Source organism: Epinephelus moara, chromosome 13 (assembly GCF_006386435.1).
Source record: "Epinephelus moara isolate mb chromosome 13, YSFRI_EMoa_1.0, whole genome shotgun sequence".
Taxonomy (NCBI): Eukaryota; Metazoa; Chordata; class Actinopteri; order Perciformes; family Serranidae; genus Epinephelus; species Epinephelus moara.
This window is the reverse complement of record NC_065518.1, coordinates 19,962,782-19,987,837: the sequence shown is the minus strand read 5'-3', so window position 1 is coordinate 19,987,837 and position 25,056 is coordinate 19,962,782. Positions and strand designations below refer to the sequence as shown.

Sequence of the window (25,056 nt, the reverse complement as noted above, 5' to 3'; positions counted from 1 at the left end):
GAACTTGCTTCTAGTGATTGATGAATAAATCTAACACCGTCATATCTTCTTCTGCATTTCCTGTTTACAGGTGAAGTAGGTGATTGGAGAAACCATTTCACACCTGAGCAATCGAAGACGTTTGATGAAGATTATGAAAAGCAAATGAAGGATGTCAACATACCGTTCAGGACCCTCATCTAACCGATTTTGGGTTTCCAAACTAATGCAGCTCTTCAAACCAAAGACCGATGAAACAAAGGCCAATGAAGCAGAGACCGATGAACTGACACTGTGCAGCACTCAGAAGGCAGAAATACAGTCAGAAAATCTGACATGTGCTAAACACCCAATCAAAAACATAAATAAAATGAAATTGAGCCTGGATGTTAAACACTGTAATCACTGCGCCTCCTGATGGAAACCATCCAAATGTACATTTAAAGGATCAATAAAAATGTGCTCCACGATACAAGTGAGTTGGTAGTCATCACTTTATTGCAGCTTATCACGTAAACAATATATAAGACCAAAAGTGTTGTGACTGAGTGGACATGCCCATTTTATGTCATGAGACCTCCACCAGAGTCTGCTGACCGCATGGAGCTTATAGAGAGCGCTGGCAGCTGGAGGCATGTGGTTTTTCTGCCCATATGAAGTCATTTTGCAACCCTAAACCACACTGTACAGAGCCCAGCCAAAGCAGGGAGGCTGCACGAGACACGAGCAACAAAGACTAGAATAAAAGTAATGAGCTGGAAAGTCAATCATATGAAAATGGACAGAGGACACAAAAACACAACAGCTGAGAATATCCAAGTTTAACAAAAAAAAAAATCACTTTTAATACATACTTTATTTCTGAGAATAAAATCTTAAATATTTGAATACTTTATCAGCAAAGATACTTCCGTCATTTACTCAAATCTCCTTCCTTATATAGAGGCTATGTTTATGTAGAGTTTTTTTGAAAAGTTTTTTGTTTGTTTTTTTTTGTCAGTTTTTCCATGTTTTCTCCTCTCTCTTCTATTGGTTGGCTCGCTATGGCTACTTGATCTTCTCTCTCTTCTCCGCCTCATCCTCTCCAACCCTTAAGATCCTCTTCTTCTACATCTCTATTTAGCTTCTGTACCTGGTAAAGAGAAAATGGAAAATCAGGGAGGGAAAGGACTTTTGGGCAACAATGGAAAGCGACGCAAACGACACTTTGGACAAATCAGACAGAACAAAACTTAAACTACCTATGCAGACAAACATATGATCGCTACTGAGTCAAGGCGCCTTCTCGCTAAGAAAGCATGACGTAATCTATGAGACAACAGCTCGCTTCAGAGTGATTTATTTTTGACATCAAATCTAATGAAAGCAGCAAGCAAACTAAGTTTCTACTCAAGCCATTTTTCCCAAACAGCATATCAATCCTATTTAAAAATTCTCAACACTTAAGGGTATCTACAGATATCAGACACTTAAATGAAATATTTTTTTATTTTCAAATTTAAAACAGATTTTTGGACAAATCTTATAAGTAATATGTATGTAGTCCCATGCAGAGGTAGGTTTTAAGAAGAATATGGATATAAGAGCGAGAGTTCGCTTAATCTACATTTTGCCAACAGGTCAGTGCAAATATAAAGTAAAATGTTTGTGGCAATTAAACCCTCACAAATTCAAATTTAAGACTATTTAATTACTTTTAAGGTCCATCATTAAATTTGAGATATTTTTAAGACTATTTTTAAGACCCTCCATTTTGTAAAACATCTTTATCAGTCCTCACATTTAATAATCATAAGCAGTGTGTGAACATTTGCAATGGTTTCTAACACATTATAGTGTGGTTATAAGTGGATAAACAGATATTTTAAGTCGTAGATTTCACAGACCACTAATTCAACTGTGATCTGTTGGGGTTTTGTTTTTTTTGGCATTTGGTGTGCAGTGTACTTGTTGGGACGATTTGGTCCCTATATTTGGCTGCAAACTGGGTCCTCCTCACTATTACGTTGCTCTCCGGAACAAGCAGCTGCACACCCAGACCCAGGGTGAGTCTGTGTGAAACGGAGGCAGCTGCCCGGAGGAAGACAGGCTTTTCCCAGTCGGGCTTTGAGAAATTGTTATTTTGTGTGTTCTGTTTAGAAGTGGTGAATTCACAGCTCACAGTAACTTCAGGTCTAGTCTGCAGGATTTAGTGGCACCTGGTGGCTGAGTTTGCAGATTTCAACCAACTGAAACTGCTCCCATGTGTCAAAGGTGTAAGTGAAGGCCCTATGTAGTGCCAGAGTTGGATTTGTCTGCTCTAAGCTACTGTAGAAACAACAGGGTGGATTTCACTGAAGACGACCCGCTATATGTAGATATAAACAGCTCATTCTAAGGTCATGAAAACACAACGGTTCTTATCTTCAGGTGATTATAAACTGATGAAAACAATTTATATTATATTATATTATATTTCTGCCAATATATTTTACACATCCTGTCCTAAGTCTTACACATTGGATCTTTAATACAAAACAAAAACAAAAATTCTGGCTTTTGTTTGACATCTAGTAAAAAATGTTGCTGCACATTTCTGATCTGTTTTTAGTGTAGTTAGCTCACATGAACTCGAAGGGCTAACTAGGCTTGTTTGCCATATTACTAAAACGTCACCATCACCCTGAACGAGCCCTGTTCAAACTCTCAAACTAGATGGAAAAAACAAGAAATCAATAGTTGAAAATTCTCATTGAACAGCCAAATTCAATTTGACAGACATAATTCTGAGTTAGGTGCAACCCTATTGTATAGTATTTTCAACAATTATAACTTCTCATATTAAAACATTTCCTATACAATTACATCTGAGTAATATTATATTATCATTCATTATCTGCTTATATTTCATCATCCTGTTAAGAGTTAAATCTGTTGATAACAATGTCAAATAACACTGTTAAAGACCTTACATCTGCTCACAACTACATTCTAGTGCATTATAAACTATTATTGTTTAAATACTGCTCCTACTGAGGAGGATTAAAATCAAGTGTTGCTGAAGGCTTTTTGTTGTACACTAACAATATTAAGCTTTTTTGCAAAACCTGTATCACAACAGGCACTGATCCCACTCCTACCTACAGACAGAAACAACCCAAAAAACGCTGAAACGCCAACACTTACAGCAGCTCAGAGGTGATTGACTCACCGGCTGAGGCATCTCATGAGCCGCTACAAACACAGAGCTCAGAGGAGGACATCAGATACAGAAAGTAGCACTCACTCAGGGATCTCCCTGTTCATTAGTCATCGTGTCACCTTGTCAGTTTTGACAGATTCACTTTTTTATCATATCATAAGGTAGTAGGAAGAAGCCAGAGGTCCACACCAATAGGACTGTGGCAATACACAAACTAGACACCATCGAGGACTGATCTGCATAAGAGCAGGAACATGCGCGATACAGCGAAAAATACACCAACATGCACATAAACTACAGACACAGTGATAGCCAGTAGAAGTTCTAGTCGTGGAGTACCTTGCTTTAGTTACAGGCTAATGGTGGTGGCTTGACTGAATTTACACTGGAAATCAACAAGGGTTAAGTGAGTTAATGGTGAGGGAGAGATGGAATTAGGCAGGTTAAAAGAGACATTGTCAAACGTGATGAATTCGTAAACAGATGAAGAGATGATGTGATAAAAATGAGATGACAGTACAGGATGAAGAAGGATTGCACTTAGTTAAAACATTAATGAATATTTAATGAAAAAACACAACAGTATTAATACATTTAAAAAATATTCAAGCTTGTCAAAAGAGATTGAATTGTTTTAGAAAATAAGGTAAATATTAATATGTAGATATATGTTAGAGTGAATGCGCAAAAAATGCAAGGGTACTTACACTCAACGTAGTTGCGGGCAATGAACTTCAGCACCTCATCAATGGCGATGACGGGGAAGGAAAGCTTCAAGACTACCAACCACTGGTCGACGTTCAGATGGGTCAACTTGAAGACCATCTGGGGGGGCAAAAGAGCGGGAGTCAGAACTGTTGGGAAACTACGGCTGAGAGCAACTATGACAAAAACTAGTGGAGGAGACTTCAGAATAATTCCTACAACTGGGAGATTTACAGACGCAGCTCTTAAAGGACAACTTCGGTATTTTTCAACCTGGGCTCTATTTCCCCATGTGTATGTGTGCGTATGATTCATGGGTACCACTCGTTCTAAAATTGGTTCAGTATTGAGGCGCGAAACGAGCTAAAACGGTAACGGGGGCAAATGCGTCCTGTATAAAAGTGCTTTTTTTTCGCCACTGACTGGTTCAGATCGCCAGTGTTATCTCTGTAGATAGCATATTGTAGCGGCCCTGGGGCAGTGGTGAGTGTGAATGAGTGGAGTCAGCTGTCAGTCAGTGTTGGAGCAGAGAGGGGGAGGGCAGCCCCGCTGGGTACTGTAAGTGAGTATGTGTGTATGAAGTGTGTGTGTTACGCTAGAAGAGTCAGAGTTTGGGACGGAGTCTTTTACGTGCTACCCCCTGGAGTGTTACCGGAGTTTTTGGAGTGCTCAAATAAACGGGCCTTTTTCCCGAACACAAGGATGTCGCGCAACACCCCGTACAGCTTTCACAGGCTGCCTTTGTCAGACGGTGAGATGCTGAAGTTGTGGCTAGTTGTGCTACAAATGGATGCTAACACTCCTCTCCAGACACTGCGCCTTGCAGACCATCGGCTCTGCAGTGCTCACTTCTTCCAAGATGACTACTGCCAGTCGAAGAAGAGAAGACATCCAATCTTCCTCAAGAAAACGGCTGTCCCACGATTAGAGAGAGCTACAGACACAGTGGAGCAAAGCTCGTGACATCACACAGCCCAGAGGTAAGGGAAAGGCTAGTATGCTATTTACAGAGAGAACACTGGTGATCTGAACCAGTCAGTGGCGAAAAAACACACACTTCATACACACATACTCACTTACAGTACCCAGCGGGGTAGCCCTCCCCCTCTCTGCTCCAACACTGACTGACAGCTCCTCCTGACTCCACTCATAGCACTCATAGCACTGGCGATCTGAACCGGTCAGTGGCGAAAAAAGCACTTTTAATGCGCAAACTTATACGGGACGCATTTGCCCCCGTTACCGTTTTAGCTTGTTTCGCAGCTCCGGTTGCATCCACCTCCCTCAATACTGAACCAATTTTAGAACAAGTTGTACCCATGAATCATACGCACACATACACATGGGGAAATAGGGCCCAGGTTGAAAAATACCGAAGTTGTCCTTTAACGCCCAGACACACCAAGCCGACATCAAAGAGCGAGAGGTGAAGAAGGCCATGTGTTGCCTCATCTCACATCACCTGTGTTTTGGCCACAAAGTTGCACCTGAACAAACCGCAAACACAACAGCCAACGGCCAACTAGCAGGTATGTTCTGCACCCGCGTGAGAGTAAATAACTCTCTGTAGCAGAGCACAGAGCAGCGAAAGTCTGACAGGATGGATACAAGGTGCTGCTTAAACAGTTAGCACATCAACATCACAACCCAGTGTCGGAAGACCAAAGAATATTTACGAACAATAGCACAAAAAGTTTGTTTCGATCTCACTCCCTCTTGACTTAAGTTGAAGTTTGCTTTCCTCACTTCCATTTCTCTTCGTAACCACTGAGCTACACTGTAAATCAGAGTAATTTCATTCACCGGCGAGCTCCGCCAGCTCGAAAAACTACCGACAAGGGGCGTATAGTGCCAATGGTGCAGAACACACCGCAAAAACTAGGGTCAACATTGACCGCCGGCTGACTGTCGGGTGGGTGGCTGACTTACGGGCAGAGGGTCAACATAGATGATCATGAAGTGCAGGGACATGGAGAGGGTCATGGCGGCGAGCAGCCAGAAGTTGCTCCATGGGGGCATGCGCACCAGAGACTGATTCTCAGACAAGCTTGAAAAAGAAAAAAATGAGAATGAAAATGAGAACATGTCACCTGAGGAAACAACTGGAGTCATTATGAAATGTGTCATCATCACATCTGGAGAGTTACCTGTTGAGGGCGTTGCACATCTCGATGGTGACCAGCACAGACAGGGCCATGGTCATGGGAGGAGCAGCCTCAAAGATCTCACAGTGGACGCCAGTGAAGTCCTGGTTTTCTTCCTCGCACTGCATGAAGTGGGACTGTACAGAAGAGGTGAGGTTAGTAAGTGTCTGTGTGTGTGTGTGTATGTGTGTGTGTGTGTGTGTGTGTGTGTGTCTGTGTGTGTGTGTGTCTGTGTGTGAAAGAGAGCATGAAAGAGAGAATTACTTACCAGCTGGTAGTAGGTGACACCGGGTCCCTCATCATCGTAGAGGAACCAATAGGCAGCACCTCCAACAGTGGCGGCACCGACGTATCCTGTTAGAACAAGTGAACAGCGTCGGTGTAGGCGATGGTTTTTCCTGCCTTTAAACAAAATCCAAACATAATGTCCAAAGTCCTACATACCACCAATAGCCATGTATCTGAAGAACAGCCAGCCAGAGATCAGGGGCTCCTTGGGGGAACGTGGGGGCTTGCCCATGATGTCCAGATCAGGGGGGTTGAAGCCCAGAGCGGTGGCGGGCAGACCGTCAGTAACCAGGTTGACCCACAGCAGCTGGACGGGGATCAGAGCCTCGGGCAGACCCAGGGCAGCAGTCAGGAAGATACTGATAGAGTAAAAAAGGAAATAATAAAACACATGGAAGGTCAAGGGTAGCCAGAGACAGAAAGGGTGTGGATTACAGTGCCTGTTGCGTAAGCCACTCACCAGACGACCTCACCAACGTTGGAGGAGATGAGGTAGCGGATGAACTGCTTCATGTTGTTGTAGATAGCTCTGCCCTCCTCAACAGCAGCCACAATGGAAGAGAAGTTGTCGTCAGCAAGTACCATCTCAGAGGCACTCTTGGCAACGGCAGTGCCAGAGCCCATGGCGATGCCGATCTCGGCCTTCTTCAGGGCAGGGGCATCGTTCACACCATCACCAGTCTGCGGTGGGCGGAAGGGAAGCATGAATTAAACTACACAAATGTACAGACATAACATGGACATGCTGTAAATACTGAACACAAAACCACAAAGACAAGTACTCTGATGCAGCTGCGCTCTCACCATAGCAGTAATGTCATCATAACCCTGCAGGTACTCCACAATCTTGGACTTGTGGGATGGCTCCACACGGGCGAAGCAGCAAGCCCTACGCACAGCCTCGGACTGTTCGTGGAGGGGCAGATCGTCAAACTCACGTCCGGTGTAGGCCCTGCCCTCAACATCCTCCTCCTCGGTGAAGATGCCAATGCGACGGCAGATAGCGATAGCGGTTCCCTTGTTGTCACCTGAAATATGGAGAAGGAGAAGTTTGGAGGGGAGTGGATAGAGTTGTTTTAAATTCTGTATACTGTAGATACGGTAGAACGGTGACAGTGGATGTTTGAACAAATACACTACACACAAGAAGAACTTTATATAAAAGTAGGGATGTACGTGTGTTTACATTTAGATAACAGATTCTCCCTGTAAGAGCACATTATATATTAGGTTATATTTGGTCAGTTGGTCAATTGGTTGTTGGATATGCTCCTTTCTGACCAAATTCACATTGGTCGCTGCTGTTACTTCCAAAGGCCATGTGTCTACCAAAGTGTTTTTTCCAACTTGAAAATGGCAGTTGTTGTTTTTTAGCACTTGCACAAGTATGTGATGGTTGGTATTTGTCCTGCCCCTCCTCCACTGTGATTGGACGGCTGGGTAAAAAGTGACAGTGACTAGCGCAGCATTTTACCCAAGGTTAAGTCTCTTTTTTTAACAGAAGCGTGAACGTCAAGTTCTGTAACACTTTATTGGACACACAACACTACCAGGGATAACATGCAGATGTTTTTCCCCCCTTGACCGATCGATTGCTTGAGGAGTAAGTAGAATTTCAGTCGACCAAGATGTTGAGTCTGGTTGAGTACAGCCTTAATCAATACACTTCTGTATCCGTAATTCATCCCACCCATAATACTAACCAGTGATCATAATGACACGGATTCCAGCAGCTTTGCACAGCTCAATGGAGCCAGTGACCTCCTTGCGAGGGGGATCCAGCATACCCACGCAGCCAACAAAGGTCAGGTCAGTCTGAGGAGAGAAGGGCAAATGGAGTCATTCAACAGAAGTTTTCACATGTTCGTCACAGCTGCACCCACACATCTCAGTATCGAAGTTCTCACCTCATAATCGATAAACTTGGTTGAGTCCTCGAGGTTCATCTCGTCCAGCTTCAGTGGGCTGTCGCGGGTGGCCAGGGCCAGGCAACGCAGGGTGTCACGGCCGGTACCCCAGTCCCTGATCACAGCCATGATCTTCTCCTTGATGGCGTTGGTCAGGGGCACGCGGGTGGTGCCAACACGCACATATGTGCACCTGTCAATCACACCCTCAGGGGCGCCCTGTGGAGAGAGCAGTAGGATAATTTTATGTTAGGTTGAATGCTACACCGTCAGAGCGCTGGCTTCTGACCAAACGCTGTGAGAAGGAAGACAGACGCAACTTGCCTTCACAAACATCTTGGCACCACCATCACCCTTGGTGGGAGTGCAGTACACGGACATGGACTTCCTGTCACGGGAGAACTCCAGAGTGACGTTCTTCCTCATGAGCTGTTTGATCACCTGTTGGATGAAAGGGGTTTTTATTAGATCGTATCATTAGATAACCTGTTATTATTATTATTTACCCTCTCTCTGATGTAATAAATTACAATTAGCTGTGGATATAATTTTGGATAAACCAGAGTTCTAGTTTTAAATTCAAATATATTATAAGATGAAACATAATACTGGGGGCGCCCTGAACAAATTTGCCTAGGGCTCCAAAAATGCTAGAGCCGGCCCTGTACTCACTGTTCGTGTGTTGCTTTGTCAGTGTTTTGTCTTTTGTCTTACAGTTAAAATTCAAAAAAGGGCAAAAACAACAAATAATAAGAAAATGAATTATCCTCAACACGTAGCAAATAGCAGGAGAAAACTTACTGAGCAGCAAGCGTTGGCTCTCTCAATCCTGGACAAGCTCTTCACGCTGGTGTTGAACACATTCATCTTCTCAACCAGGCAGGACAGGGCAGTCTCAGTGGCCTCACCGACCTTCTCATAGATCTTCTTGGCCTGAAGAAAAGGAAAGAAATGTGTTTAAACTGTGGAAGGTCGTGAGGTTTCAGTGTATGAAATGCGCTGCATGACTTTATTACTTTACCTCGTTGTAGTCCAGAGAGGAGTCGTTGCACAGGGCACAGATGGTAGCCAGCTCAACAAGTCCGTCGTGAATGCTGCAGTTCACCTTGGCACCTCCCTGGGAACTGAAAAAGAAAGAAATAATTAGATATAAATGTTTATAAATGTTTTCATGGGCTTGTTAATGAATGCCTGATTTGGAACCAAAAAAAAAAATCAACTTACACCTCGCCCTCGGGGGTGTACTTGGAGCCAGAGATATCGAATGCATCAAGGTCAATGTGTTCACCTTCAACGCTCTTGACAATGAACATCTGTGGTGGAGAAAACAAAGACAGTTTTAATTGGGTCCGAAGTAGGCTAGGGTTTGTAGATAAACAGTCGAAAACAACTCAGTTTCCTTTTTGAGTTTGAAAAAAAAAGTTTCCCTCACCTTGGTCACACACATCTGGTTGGTGGTGAGGGTGCCAGTCTTGTCGGAGCAGATGACGGAGGTGCAGCCCAGGGTCTCCACAGAGGGCAGGCTTCTGACGATGGCATTCTTCTTGGCCATACGGCGGGTACCAAGGGCCAGGCAGGTGGTGATGACGGCGGGCAGACCTGAGAGACATTGGTGAAAACTGTGAGTGTGATGAAGACGCGGCAGAGGAACAAAAAGCCCTCTCATACTCTCACTCCATCTGGTCTCATGACATGCTTCCCTCACCCTCAGGGATGGCAGCCACAGCCAGAGCAACAGCAATCTTGAAGTAGTAGACAGCACCACGGATCCATGAGCCTCCGTGGACGGGGTCGTTGAAGTGGCCAATGTTGATGGCCCACACGGCGACGCAGATCAGGGAGATGACCTTGGACAGCTGCTCGCCGAACTCGTCCAGCTTGGCCTGCAGAGGAGTCTTCTCCTGCTCGGTGGCAGCCATCTGGTCACGGATCTTACCGATCTCAGTGGAGACTCCGGTGGCAACAGCAACACCAATGGCCTTGCCAGCAGCGATGTTAGTGCCCTGCAGAGCAGAGAAGCAGAAAAAGGTAAAAGATTTTGTCGAATCACCAGTCCAAAACCCAAAGACTCTTCATTTACTATTATTACTGACAAATAAAAGCACCAAATTCTCACATTTAAGAAGCGAGAATCAACAGTTGTTTTACATTTTTGCTTGAGAAATGACCAAAACAAGTGATCGATCAGCAAAATAGTTGGCGACTGATACTAATCTATTAATCGACTAATCGTTCAGCTCTAATAAGAAGAAACAGGAAAAATCTTGAAACACAGTAAAGAAAAATATATTGATGTTGATAAGGCGCTTACAGAGAAAAGCATGTTCTTCTTGTCCTGGTTGACAGCTCTGGGGTCGGGCACAGCCTCAGTGTGCTTGATCACACTGACGGACTCACCTGAGAGAGAAAACAGACAATCAACTCAGTAATAAGCCAGCGGAGTTGGGACAGAAAAACACATCTTCTGCAGAGTGAAAGTTTCCTCAAAGTTTACCAGTAAGGATGGACTGGTCAACACGCAGGGTGGTGGACTTGATGGAAACAAGCCTGATGTCAGCGGGAACTTTGTCACCAACTGTTGGGAATCACAAACCAGTCTTCATTAAAATTAAATTGTCATAGAACAGTTTTCGTATTTACATTAAACATAAAATAAACACAGCTGGTAACTATATATATATTAATTATATTAAACAAATTGTCGGTTCTTGGTCTGAAGATGTACGCTCACTGTTTTGCAGCTCTGAGTTTAGTGATGCTTTTTTTAATAATGAAAAGCTCAACATTGGTTTGTTTAGAAAATCTGTGTTTTGTTATGACGATGGAAAAGAGAATTATGTTGTATATACTTTGTCTAAAAAGTAAAGATCTCTATGTGCTCATCTGAGATCTGGTATATTACCTTCTACTGTTGAAAGTGGACAGTATTTTAATCTAGAAGAAGAAAAGCAGATCGGTCCAACGTGCTGCTCAAACAATATAGAAAATGAGTTTCATTTTATTTTCTACTGCCCTTTAATTATGAACTGCGCAGTGCTTTGTCTGATGGGAAAAGGGTGAGTATTGATTTTGTAAACATGGAAGATGTACAAAGACTTAGATGGCTGTTCACATTTGAGACACATAGATTGGCCAATTATCTGGGTAAGGCGTGCGAGAGGAGAACGGGGGCTCCTTGTTTGAGCAGTTGCAGTTTGTTAGTGTTTCTTTTCTTCTTCTTTTCAAGGGCCAAAGGCATGACTGCTGAATGAATGAATTAAATGTATTGGCCACCCACCAATTACATCCCTAACTGAAAAATAATTAAACAAATGTTCACATTTATGGTCGAAGAGATTCTAAACTTAGAGCCAAATACTCAGAGTAATGGGGAGGGGCAGCGAGAGAGGCAACAGGTGTACACTGACAAATGAACAGAAGTGGGCCGTAGCAGTGAGGGGAGAAGAGGTGCGGCAGGTGCTAGTACGGGTATTTATACTCATGATTTTGCTTTCCCTCAGTCAGCATGTTTTCACAGCAGTGCTGCTCATGTTGCCTTAAAAAGACACGAGGCTCTGCTATCAGGTTTTACCCAAATTCTTTCTTTACCTCAACAGAAATATGAAGAAACCCACTGGATCTTTGTTGTATCTTCTCACAGAAATTTGACACAGACTGTGATATTACAGATCAGGCTGACAGACTGGGGTTCTGCGCTTAAAGAATGATCAACAGTCATGACATTTCTTACCGGACACCTCCACAATGTCTCCGGGGACAATTTCTCTGGCCTTGATCCTCTGCACACTCTTTCTGTCAGAGCGATAAACCTTGCCCATCTCAGGCTCGTACTCCTTGAGAGCCTCGATGGCATCTTCAGCGTTACGCTCCTGTGGCACACATACAAAGACACAGTCAGCTAAAATGAAAACACAAACACACATTTACAACTTCTGAGTCACACTCTAACAGTCATCAATAAACTCATGTCAGCACGGCTGTTTATCCTTGCGTAAATGTAATCCATACTCATGGTGTCCTTGGTCTGGCACTTGCAGTGTCCTCCAGTAGGCTTTGAGTCATTACACAAAGCACTTACACACTGATACACAGCTACTGATGACACATGAGTAGGTCAAATCTATGACCTGATGTTTGCCATGTATTGTTACGGCAGTTATTTTTCAAATAAACACCAATTACTGAGTGGACAGTGGTGCATGGATCTATGTTTATATGCATAATCTCAGGGAGCGTGCAATGAGAAAGTACATGCTGAGTTAAGAGATATTTAGAGCGATAAAATCTTGCAATGAAACAAGAACGAAGCAGCTGATTTCGACACTTGGCGGGGATGTGATGTTCCCGTAGTGACTGATGCCCGACAGCAGTGTCAATTACTTACTGGCATGCATGTAGAAGAGCATGACTTGCATAATGCGAATCATCCATCGCCTATCTGGCGAACATATCATATTTTTCTTCTTGAATTGTGTGAATAATATTGTTTATTTGAGATTTACTCGATGTTGTAACAGCAACTTTGGAGCACACGCCGGCTATTTTGAGTTTAAAAGTTGTAAAAGTTGAGCAACCACGTCTGGGTATAAAAACATGGCAGTAACTGGAGCCTGTGTACTTTCTGTCATCATTGCAATGGATATGTGTGATTGCTCAACGTGCCGCTGGGCCTCGTCACTGACCTGCCACACTCCAACAACGGCGTTAGCGATGAGGATAAGAAGGATGACAAAGGGCTCCACGAAGGCGGTGACGGTCTCTTCACCTTCCTCAAACCAGGCCAGCACCTGAGGTCAGAGTGGTAGAGGGCAAATCAGTGATGGCGTGTGAGCACAGGAGGGGAGACAACAGTGACAGCAGGCGTGAGGAATAGCACGCAAATACGTATTTATGTGCTTTAAATGGACAATTAACATTTAGATTGTACCTGAAAGAAAAAATTGGTGGCAGCTTTATAACCTTGTTATGCATGATGATTGATGATGGTTTTAAAAGCTTGATTATACAGGCCATTTTATGACTTGGTATACTTTTAAATCAGTTCCTTTTTTTCCGGTGTTGACGCCTGTTATTTTGATAACATATCTGCATGTCATAACATGATTACATAATCCTCATTAATTTGATCTCAATGTCCCATAACTCCTTGCTCCTTCTGACTTCAACCCTCTCTCTGTGGAGGCCCTTCGTTCCTTCCTTCAGGCCTGACCTTTCCCGAAGGATTCAGTTTCTCTCCTTAGCTTGGGGCTTTCTTAAAATAAACCCTTACCCCTCAGCCCCCCTAGACTTCTCTGACCCCCATCTCTCACTGGCTCCTCAATATTCGCCTTCTAAGGCCATCATGACAGCTGCCCAAAGGGGTGAAAGCTGGGTGCGGGAATTAATACACCTCGTACAAGCCCTTGCAATCTGTCTCCCTCCTCTCAAGTTGTCGTCCTCAAAAATACACGGAGGGGTGGAGGGACATGGAGGGGGATAAGAGGTCATCTGGACAAAGTGACCAGGCAGAAACTATCAACTGCAGCATGCTTGTTTACTCGCAGAGTTTGTTTGATGGGGTCTAAAGTTATATGGCCTGTTTTCAAGGTGGCAATCAAGAAGGCCCCAGAGATTATTGTGCCAAAAATGTAAAAGAGAGAAGCACAAGTTTAATCCTCTTAATGAGAGTTGTGAAAGTATGCACCTGTTTTTCTTTCATAGATAAAAGTTGAGTGTCTGATCCCACGTGGTGCCAGTGTCACGTGGACTTTGTAGCTACTATTATGAGTATTACAAATACTACTGCTGTTACCTACTGCAGTTTACAATCACTGACATGTTTAAAAAAAAAAAGACTTGTTTACTTACAAAAGAGATGCAGGCAGCCAGCAGCAGGATCCTGACGAGCAAGTCCTCAAACTGCTCAATGATCAGCTCCCAGATGCTCTTACCTGAGAGAGACAGACAGAGACAGACAGGGATATAAATTAATGAATAATTATCACAAAATATAAATGTGATGACTGAAATATGCAAATGAAAGGTGCAAAGGAAAGTGTTTTCAGTGTATAAACGATGGATTTCAGGTCTTTGTTGCTAAAGATGACAATCAAAATGTAATACGCATTTCCAGTACAGTGCTATCAGTGTGTGGGCATCACCTGTACGCAACATTATAACAACCCTTCTGTGGACGAGGGGCTTTTTTTTTAATATTAATGATGGGTCAAATCAGGTGTCTGGAAGTTCTCATTCAGATTTACACATTTTATTTGTGTGGCTGGATAAACACTTACCCTCCTCAGCTGGCAGCTCTGGAGTTGGACACAAAGGTGAAGGAGGACAAAGGTTGTGGAGACAGAAAGACAGGACAATTGATGATTAATATACAGGAAAGAAACATGGCGTTCATCAAGGAAATATTTTCAACAACACTTCAACAAACTAAATGTGGCTTCAAGATCTTTGGGTTCTTAAACTTTCACCTTTTCAAAAAACTATGTGTTTTATGCTTAGAGACTGCAAGCGATGTTCTGAGATGCCTGAAATTAAAAAGCCATTGTGTTGTGCTTGATATTGAATCAGCTTTGACTTCTAACCCCGGCCTGCTGAAAACCTCACTGCAATGGCTGGTCGCTTCATAAATTCCTTAACTTGTAAACAAAGTATAACATTCTGTTTAATGGCAGCTGACTAAAATGCTCCAAAGCAACCAAAACATCACTGTGAAAACAAGAATTCTTTTAGATATAATACCCTACTACAGTTTTCTAATTTGCCATTCCACTGGTTATTGATTAGCAATCATATCACGGATCATTTAGCTGTAAGGCATCTAAGGACCTCCCCTTTCTACCCAGCCTAAAATTATCCGTCTCTCCTGTTAACGCCCGCCCCATATATCACCCAGGAAGCTTCTTGAGCCATCACCTGTCTCTCTCGCTCTCCAGCCATCTTCTTTGGCTATCTTTAAATAGCTCTTCAAAGCCCTCAAAGTCTCTGCTTCTCAATGTCTCTGCATTTCTACCAGCTGTTGCAACTCCTCTCTAAAAAAGCATCACATGCAAAATCTCAACCCAGCCCGACGCAACAAGTATATCTCATCTCCACTGGTGTTGACTCAGGAGAATCCCTCCGGAAACTACCCGAGGAAGTTTACTTTGAAGAATATTTTAATGCAAACACTCAGATATTTCTTTAACTGTGAAGTGAGAGGTTTCTCTTTGTGGCCTAGTTGCCAAACAGTGACTTTGTGAGTCTTTCCTCTTTGAGTAGGCCTCCCACCCCATCCCTGACGCCCACACTCACCATTGAAGCCATACTTGTCCAGGTTCTTCTTGAACTGGTCGGGAGTGAGACCGCTGTTCTCGTTCACTCCGAAGTAAGCCAGGCATTCTGCCGGGACCTTTGTGTGTGCGTTCTCCATCCTCTCAGGATAGACAAGGGATTGCCCGTCTAACCGTGCCTATCCACGCTCTTCTACCTCTTAGGTGTTCGCTGCAGTTTTTACCCTTGTTCCACCACCCGCGCCTAGAAGTGTGGCACCCTCCAATTCAGGAGTGCTGGACTGACAGAAAGAGCGAATAACCGCATGCACGTTCAGGGTTTTATACCACCAAAGGGCTCAGGATTGGTGGACACCCCGCTGACACACGCCTCCAAATTCCAGCATGGGAGGGCATGGTGGGGGGGCGCGGGTGGGGCTCGAGGTGGAGCAATGGGGAGGTGGGATGGTGGACTTGGACAGGAACTGTGGACAAGGCTTGGATTTGGAAAGGAGGCAATGCAGGAGAGTGGTGATGAAGGGGCTGGAGGGTGGGGGTCGAACCGTGGATGAAAATGAGATCTGTTTTTGGAACATGCATGGTCAGTGGAATAAGACGAAGGGAGAAGGTGAGAGACTGAGACAGGAGATCATCCAGAGTGGAGAGGGGGGAATTGGGGGGGCGCATTGAGTGATGGCTCAACTGGTTTCTGCTGAGGAAGGTGGCTGAGCCAGAGAGGGATGAGTAAACTGGTAAGAGACTAAAGATGGTAGACAAATAATTTAGTACAAGAATTAGCTGGCACTTTTACATGGACAATGTGAGTTAGACATGTCGGCACATTGACACATGAAGTTCAAAGCTCACCCAAGAAACAAGAACTTTGTGCAGCAGAACTACATCATCTACTGTCATCAGCATGTCTACATTTATCTTTAGTTCTGCAGAGCTGCTCATAATAACAGAGACACCAGACCTGATAATGAACCCAGTTAAGTAAGGCATGGGAGCAGTAAAGGAAAAGTGAGTGTGTAGTAGAGGAATGACCACTTGGGAGCTGGAATGCCAAGAGGACAGTCTGCATGTCACACTATCACACCACAGAGGAAAAGCCCCGGCTGCAGATACAGGAGGATCAAGTTTTATTTCTCTTTTTTTTTATGAGGAAGAGAGGGCAGTGGGGAGATATGGAGCAGCTTAGGTAGCTGCATGAAAGATGATCTGGCTGAAAATTGCTATTTAGTGAGGTACAATGGCCTCTTGTGGCGTATTCACAGCATTGAATTTGTTATTGGGAAATAAGACATGTCACTTGGGTTCATCAGCTGGTGTCACTCTCTATTTTTATTCTTAAACCTGTAGAGTAACTAAGGATTTGATCGTTTATGATCATGATGTCTTGCTCGCCTGAAAATGTCTTGTTTCTGACAACGATATGTCAGTAACACTACATGAAGTGACAATACAGTATACATCATAAAGTTGAGCACAAACTCTGTTGATTTACAATTTGTTTTAACAGCAGTAAACAGCAGTAAACAGGCTGCTGGGTGGTGCAGACAGGAATTCAAGTTGCTGTTGCTAATCAATAAAGTGACAGGTGTTCCTGTAAGAACAGCAGTGGTCACTGCTCACCACCTCTGACAGCTACAGGGCACATTTTTGTTGCAATCTATTTATTCTTGTGTTACGTTGCTGTGTAGTGTCAAAGTGTCAGCCATAGTCAAAGATAAATTTGTTTCTGGTGTGAAATAGTCCTTACTTAAAAAAATGCACTTATTGGTAGTTATTGCATAACAAAGTGGTTCCTCCAAAGCTTATTTTTGGTGCAGAGAAATGTTGACAGCTGTCAGTGTCAGCCTTCTGGACCATTAGTGTTATCCCTCCTATTATCCTTGAGGTCAATTTGACCAAAATCCATGTTTAACAACTCAAAAAAAGTGCTTGATTTCTTTTTTTCTTCATATAAAATGACTTTTTCTAATTTAATGGGAGCAACTGGGTCAACATAAAATTAACATGATGTTATATTTTTAATCTCTTGTACACATTTTGTACCCATCTGTGTTCTTTGGGGTCAATGAAGGCTGTTTTAGCCATTTGAAACATATGAGAAACATGAAAAAATACACACATTTGTTAATGTTTTTTTGGGTACTATTGAGGTCACTGTCACTTGCAACCTGCCAACCTGCCATAGCCATACCTGTAGTAGTGGGAGAACCCCTCAGTTTTCCTACACTATGGGGGAGGGGAGATATGTTTCCTGCGAGGACACTGATAGTTCACACAACATAAGGAGGATCAAACTTATAAAGGCTTGTACTGCAGCCCTCTGAACCTTTCTCTGTGAGATCTCTCTTTAAGAGTTTTTGTCACAGCTCTTTGACAGCAAATGTGACAGAGGAGTATGTGTCTGGATAATGTTGAAGAGGATCCTGATTAGAATAAGACACTCGAGGTCATGTTGTCTTTTAACCACCAGAAGATTCTGTTCTCTCTCAGCCTCCAAGAGGGGACATGTATACCCTCCAGAAATGGAAAGTTGTCATGGTCCCTCTCCCCAGTTTAACTGTTTGGGGACAGTGGGAAAGACTTAGGCTATGTCCACATTACAACCAAATGTGGTCCAAATTCTATGTTTTCACTCTCATGTGATACAGACCTACAGAGTGGCGTAGAGACAGACAGTCATATTAGAATTCATGTGTATTTTTCCACGTCACAGCACAGGCACAGATTACTCATCATAGTGTCAGAGCGATCCACTGAAATTACAAAAGGCTGAACCACTGCTGCTGCGGTAGGCTGCACCAATCGCCAGCCAATAGGGTCCAACTGTCAGATGCTTTCTAACCAGGACAGCTTGCCTACATGCTGTGACAGTTGTCATGAGGCGCCGACAGAGATATTGGAATATAGCCCTGGACATCCTAAAGTTTTGGAGGAACTGGTCCTCGATTTAACGCACTACATCGTAGCCCCAACACTCCTGACTCTTCTCCTGACAGAACTACCCGCAATAGCTGCTAATAGAGGTAATAGACCGAAAGCTTATTCGTGCAATAGGCTGTTATCCTGAAAACAAAGGCCTATTGCTCCGAAAGTACTCACACACTCCCCCAAACAGAAGCACATGGCTAATTATAATGCAGAATGACGCCATCGGATCTTCCTACTATTCCAAAGGCATGACCGGCCCTGCTCTGCCACTGATTTTCTTACCCTAACCTTAACTAATCCCTATAGTCAGGGGGTATGATAACATCATTCTGCATAGTCAGGGCCAAGCTTTAGTTCATCAGGTAGACTATGTACCCCATGTAGGCTCCTCGAAGGAGTCCTTGGCAGCGGCTCAGGTTCAACTCAAACCAGTCGCTCTTTGCTGCCTGTCATCTCCCTGCCCTCTTCTTTCCTTTGACTCTTAAGCTGACCATAGTAAAGGCAACAAAAGTCCTACAAAAACAGTATGGGTCACTTCAAATATTAAAATGAACAATCTAAGCAGAGAGACTGGATCTGGGGAGTGATCACATTTGAGCATTAAGCCATGTAATGTAAACTACTTGCACATTAGGTGGCTCATTTTGGCAGGAGTGTTCAAGTCAAAGAGCTAAGCAACATCTTGGAAAGGCTGACACTGAAATTTGAAAACTGTCCTGTGTCATACGTTTTGTGACAAACTTGCAGCAACACGGGATGCATGGGACAAGTGGGTCAAGTGATGACCCTTTATTTACAATCCAGGCCCCCACATGGCTGTGGGAGAATGTCAGGTTGCATTTCGACAGACAATACATGGCAAACAAACCAGGCAAATATGGTATCAAAATATGGGCAGCACGTGATGCACTGTCCGCCTATGCCTGGAATATCAAGGTGTACACTGGGAAACCCACTGGGGAGGACAACAGGAAAAAGAAGCCAGAGCTTCTTTATGAAGCGAATAAAACACTAAAAAGGTCTTTCTTCCAGATTTTGAGGGGTTGGGATTTTTTATTCTATTTTAGTTTGTTTTTTTTTAATTGGGGTGCCTGACACATATAGCTGGGTCATAATTTTTGTTACAAGGACAAAAGATATCAGTAAATTTGAGGTTAACAGGACGGTTATACTGTATGTTTGTGATTGATGCTAGTGTATCATATTAATGCCAGTGTCACTTAGTGTGGCCATCAGGCATCAAAAAAAATGTGCTTAAGGGGAAAAGTAAAACAGATTTGTGTGCATCAGAGAGGCCACTGAGATACAGTACATTCACCACAGTGTGATGATCTACACAAGGGTCATACATAGAGCAGAATGTAATGACTTCAACATAGGAAAATAAAACATGTTGCTGATGTGTTGTTTGAATCAACTGACACAGAACTTTACAGTAAATAATAATAATAGTATGAACTTTGTGACTTTATGTCCTGGTTTTTGCTTATAAAATAAATAAATAAAGTGTTTTGGGCATCATAGTAACAATATGGCTGGTTCCTAACAATCTTTTTTATCACTGCTCACCACCGGACTTCTTCTTTTACAGCTGAAAATCACTGCTAAAGTCACTCTTCTACAATCCAGTTGTGAATTGTTTATAATTCACAACAACTTACACCACAGTGCAAGTGGTGATTTTCACAACTGCCTTGTAACTCAAACAGTTTACATGAACTCAGCGGCCCACATCATGGTGTTAACGACCAAAGTGTGAGCTTGAAGGACTCCTCATTACCCAATAAAACTGATGAAGAACTAGAGGCTAAAAGTCCCTCTAATTCTACAACAATTTGACTTGATATGTAATATATTTTCATTTGATTTAAAATGCTTTTCATTGGGTTCTTCTTTTATGCTAACAACAAATTACATGCTATGGAAAAAGTTCATAAAGGAATGTTGGTTTTACTGATTAATGTATGTAAGTTTATTGATAATGTATGTATAGTAAGAGGAAAGATTATGGTAAAAGATGAGAAACAAATAGTACATATAATATCCAGTGACTTGCTCAAGGACATTCCAGCAGGATGGATGCTTCTAGTAATGGAAGACCTAACTCAGGTTGTCAAGCTGAAGGGTGACTCTCTAATCACAAGGAACCCTATGGACTGTTATTGAGCCTGTCCATATTTTTTCTGTAAATAAACAGATGAAACATTATTTTCCATATCTTACTTACAAAATTAATTAAATTAAAAAGAGAAAATGCTTGCTTTTTTAATTGATTACAGCTTATTGCGTTACTTTGGACTCTTATGATCTATTGATATGATTTTTATATGTTGATACTGCAATGACACGGCTCATTTTTGTTGTGTTTGTGTTATCTATCTATCTATCTATCTATCTATCTATCTATCTATCTATCTATCATAACTGAACTGAAGCCTTCATCTCAAAGTCACCAGAATCCACTAACAATCTATCTGTTATTTGCAAAAACATTTCATAGCTCTAAACCTCAGATGTATTTTTAGTACTTCTTGAGTAACTAACTGCTGTTCACAACTATGAGGACATATACAGCATATACATTTCTTATTATTAGCCTATTCTTTACACAACTGTGACCTTCTGCTGCTGCTCCTCAACCGAGAATTCCTAAAATAGGAGGTTGTTTTTGTGGCAGCTTTCAAGTTTCCAATCAGCTGCCGGTGACCAACTGACCCGGCCCTCTGGCCTGCTGGTGAGGGGCATTTCCTTTTCCAACATGTACAGAGAATTAACCATAATGTAGTAGAGTAGAAAGCCAGTATAATATATGCATGCAATTCATCATATAAACATTTATGCCGCAAATATGTTGAGAAGATGTGTTTATTCAGAAAAATTTGAGTATGTATTTAATCATTTCCTTTGATCACACTGGCATTCAAAATAGTATAAGAATGATTAGTATGATGATGTGTGTGCAAACTCATAAAAACCTGCAATCCTCACAGTTTGTAAATGTGTAAGTAAGCTGAACTGTACATTAAACTTCAAGGGATGAAACGTATCACTTTGGCATTTAGCTTTATGTTCCATAAACTTTATGTTGTTCCCAGACATAAAACATTTTACTCTGACTGTGTTCTGCCAGTGTTCCCATCTCTGTTTCACCCAGCCGTTCTCCAGGCCTCAGCTGTTGTACAGCCGTTCTGACCTCTGAGATTTGGGGGCTGTGATAGGGGTCGGCCTGTCAGTGTCTCCCTCAGGGCAGTGCAATGACATTTAACTCAATATCCCAGAAGGATAAGGTTTCTCCCCCGTCCCCTCCAACTTCCGCCTCAGTCTATTGCTGAAGTGTCAGTGGCCTGTGGGTGCAGGGACTACTACAGCGTAAACCCCTGTAAGTCAGGACAACCATCACCGCCAACTCCCACTGTGGTGCTAACATGCCACGCCCTCGTGCCAGGCTGAGGGATCACCATGTGCCGCCTTAACCCATCAAGCCCTCCCTCCTCCACTTGTGAACTCTATACGTGTTCCCAGTTCTGTACAAGTGTTAAGTACTGTGGCAGTGCAGCTGTACGCACGGCTATCTTATGCAACTAAGTCTGTCTCTGCTGACTTGCACGGCACAAGCAAAGTGAGAGGGACAAGGCGACATTTGTGAGTTAAAGACGCGGGGCCAGGAAAGACTGACATATATCGTAAAGAAGGTTATTGTTATTAACAGCTCATTCTGCGGGTTGCAATCGTATGCTGTCCAGCTAATTATTATCATAATTTGTGGGGGTATAATAAAGTGAAGGAAGCCACATTTCATTCATTTAATGTTATGAAAACAACTTGTTTGTTAGTAAGGAAATGTAATTTTTATGTTTAAGTAACATATTGATTAAAGGGACAGTCCTGTTTTTCTTAAGTGTGATTGTTTGAGGTACTTTATCCATAGTAAGTGTATTACCTACAGTAGACGGCGGTCGGTGCTCCAGTTTGGAGAAGCAGACATAAGTACTGCCACGGAAGCTAAGCCTTGTACTGCTGTGGAGGGGGGCAGCAGCATGGTGTATTACAGCCACCTAAAAACGCTTCTTTTAAGTGGGCCTTTATTGGGGTGGCCACGATACATTTGCTGCTGCTACCATCCACAGCGGTACACAGCTTTGCTCCAGTGCTGGTGTTGTGTTAAGTCTGTTTCCCCGTCAAATAGCGTTTTGCTCCGGTAAAAATGTGTAGCGCCTCTCTTGTGGCTAGGGTTAGGGATAATCCTACGTTAATGTGGTGTCAGAATAATTGGAAAAATTTGTTCCTCACAGGGATCATTCATGCAAAACACCCCCTGAAGTTGGAAAGACAACTCAGGAAAGTCTGCGAAAAGTTTGGTATCAAGTTGAGGTCATATATACAAAAACATGGCATATGAAATATGCAATTTGTAATATGGTATGAGGTTGTAACCATAGAGTGACCTAAAATAGATTTTAGAAAAGTTATTCATTAACATTAGTCAGGTGAAGCAAATGTTTTTTAGTTTTAGGGGATGTTCTGGTGCAGTAACAAGTCTAGGACAAAAGTGGTTTGTAATAAAAAGTTTCAAACTGTTATCAACATGTTTAAATGCTCTGAGAAACAAAATACAGCACATTGTCTTAGTAATGTCCATGTTGTTTCCACATTACGACTTAAGGGTAAAGTTGGCAGAACAACTCAGGAAATGGGACCGTACGAGGAGCCAGGGAATTAGCATTAGGTTTGATTCAGATTTAGGTCAAGGGAAACACTTAAACAGGGATATAGTCTTTGACAAAACATCGGTACTGCTTTCTATTTCTCCAAACTGGGTGAATGCAATCTGCATTCCACTGTAGATAATATACTGACTATGGATAAGTGCCTCACACAACCCCACTGAAAAAAACAGCACATTTTCCCTTTAAAATAACATACTCCAACTAAGCAGACAGTAAGCAAGCAAGCAGTGAGATCAGACTGCAGCTGCATCATCCTAGCCACACTTAGTCTAGCTTGCATTCATAAACCGCAGCACTGTTACACTCTTTAGCTTTTTATGCACATGCAAAATAAATTAGGAACGCGCATTTTCACTGAGCAGCCACATAAAATCAAATAACGTGGTATTGACAGTGAGGACGTAATTAGTACTGGGCAATAAGGCAATGGATAAAGGAGCTACATAGTCGGAGTTAGCTGGGTACTTGTTACAGCATTAGCTAATAGTAATAATAGAAGTGGCAGCTGAGTCTCTGAATCCAGAATTCCTCACGAGATATAAATAGACCAGGTGACACTGTGCTGCTGGGCATGGCACCACCACAGCTTTGCAGCTTTTTTATTTAAGAATGCAGGACCTTTAGCTCAGGCTCGTAAGTCTAACTTTCAACTATTGGGGTAAAATAAGATCCCATGTTGGAGCGCAAATTTGACTCCAGTGTCATCAGTATCCATGTGGTACTTTGGGCCGAAGAGTTCTTGGTTGTTCACACCATTCCACACACTTAGGGCTGTACTATATAAACCATGGGGGAGCCGACGGGAAAGTGAGCTTGTTGATCAAAAGTGGCTTTCTTTCTACTGACGCGGTGTCATTTACTTGGCTCTGCATTTTTAGAGGCTGCTGTTGTTAATTTACATTAGAGACATTATTTCGGAAAACGCAACGCCTGCAGTACGAATTTGACTTACAGCTGCCTCGAATCAGTCAATGTTCATTTTAGAGGAAGTCCCAAAAAGGATTTTGTGGCACAGTGGTTACAAGACTACACAAATTTCAGAGCTTGATCTAGTATTGTATGAACCACAGAGGTGGGTACTAACAAGTTAACTGGGTTTTGGTTTTGTGGGTACTTTTTGGACTAAATTTGTGGAAGCAGTTTAGATGCTCAACTACATTTTGAAAAATCTATTTATTGAGTTTACTTGCATTTGCGGTACATTTTCTTTACCTTCTTTTATCCCAGGAAGTTACTTCTCAAGATGATTTTTTTTTTCAGTGGATGGTTCAGAGCCTGACTGTTTTATCGGTAGGCTGGTATTGGCCTATCACAGATATATCTTTGTCATGTTGTCCGATATGCAACAATATCAAAACTTATTTTTTTTCAGAATATAATGCAAAAAATGCTTGGGTAATTAAGAAATGGTGTCAACACATAGTTTCTCAAGAAGCAGCTCTAAGAGACATTAATCCTTTGATGTTATTTAACAAAGGGGACAAGAACTTAAAATCACTTGAGCAAAATACAGCTGGCGTCAAGAAATGTTACAGCCACCTCACTCAACCCAATCGCCTGTACCTACATTACATTTGGACGTTATTATGTAGTGGATATGTTGAAACTTCAACAGCACTTAATGTGTGGTTATGTTTTGGTTCTCAAATGGTGTGCTGCAGCACAAGGTGTGCTATGGGATTTTGTGATAACCACACATATTTATTGCAATTTTCAACTTGGCCTATACAAAAAGTAATGAATGAATTTTTAACTGACTGTATCAGTATGTTGTGCACACCTATTTCCTAATAAAGAGGCAAACTCTGCCTTAAAAAAGTTAATTTAACATAATTTAAAAATCTTTCACAGGGAACCCATTTGTCATTCGCGCATAGGCAGTATTAGTCTGTGACACATTACATTATCTTACATTATTTTAAATGGAGTTAAGAAATA

General features: G+C 42.4%; 2 protein-coding genes across 3 annotated transcripts in view; one reads left to right on the top strand and one right to left on the bottom strand.

Annotated features, from left to right (window-relative positions):
* Positions 1-1,080, top strand: part of sult1st6 (sulfotransferase family 1, cytosolic sulfotransferase 6) — a 31,523-nt gene extending 30,443 nt beyond the window's left edge. For both annotated transcript variants that reach the window (XM_050059144.1, XM_050059142.1), the window contains exon 7: positions 71-1,080. In XM_050059144.1, coding sequence (XP_049915101.1) covers positions 71-183 — 113 coding nt within the window. In that variant the 3' untranslated portion in view covers positions 184-1,080. The remainder of the gene's footprint in view (positions 1-70) is intronic.
* Positions 456-15,769, bottom strand: atp2a1l (ATPase sarcoplasmic/endoplasmic reticulum Ca2+ transporting 1, like). Its single transcript, XM_050059141.1, has 23 exons — positions 15,492-15,769; positions 14,480-14,497; positions 14,052-14,134; positions 12,887-12,991; positions 11,935-12,073; positions 10,699-10,779; positions 10,516-10,601; positions 9,910-10,207; positions 9,637-9,803; positions 9,429-9,517; positions 9,226-9,328; positions 9,006-9,137; positions 8,529-8,645; positions 8,205-8,423; positions 8,001-8,112; positions 7,102-7,325; positions 6,758-6,978; positions 6,454-6,656; positions 6,278-6,363; positions 6,013-6,146; positions 5,795-5,912; positions 3,868-3,985; positions 456-1,111 (listed from the first exon to the last, which is right to left on the bottom strand). Exons 1-23 carry the CDS (start codon positions 15,607-15,609, stop codon positions 1,095-1,097), a joined length of 2,988 nt encoding a protein of 995 aa, XP_049915098.1. The 5' UTR covers positions 15,610-15,769; the 3' UTR covers positions 456-1,094.
* Positions 15,770-25,056: the final 9,287 nt, after the last annotated feature.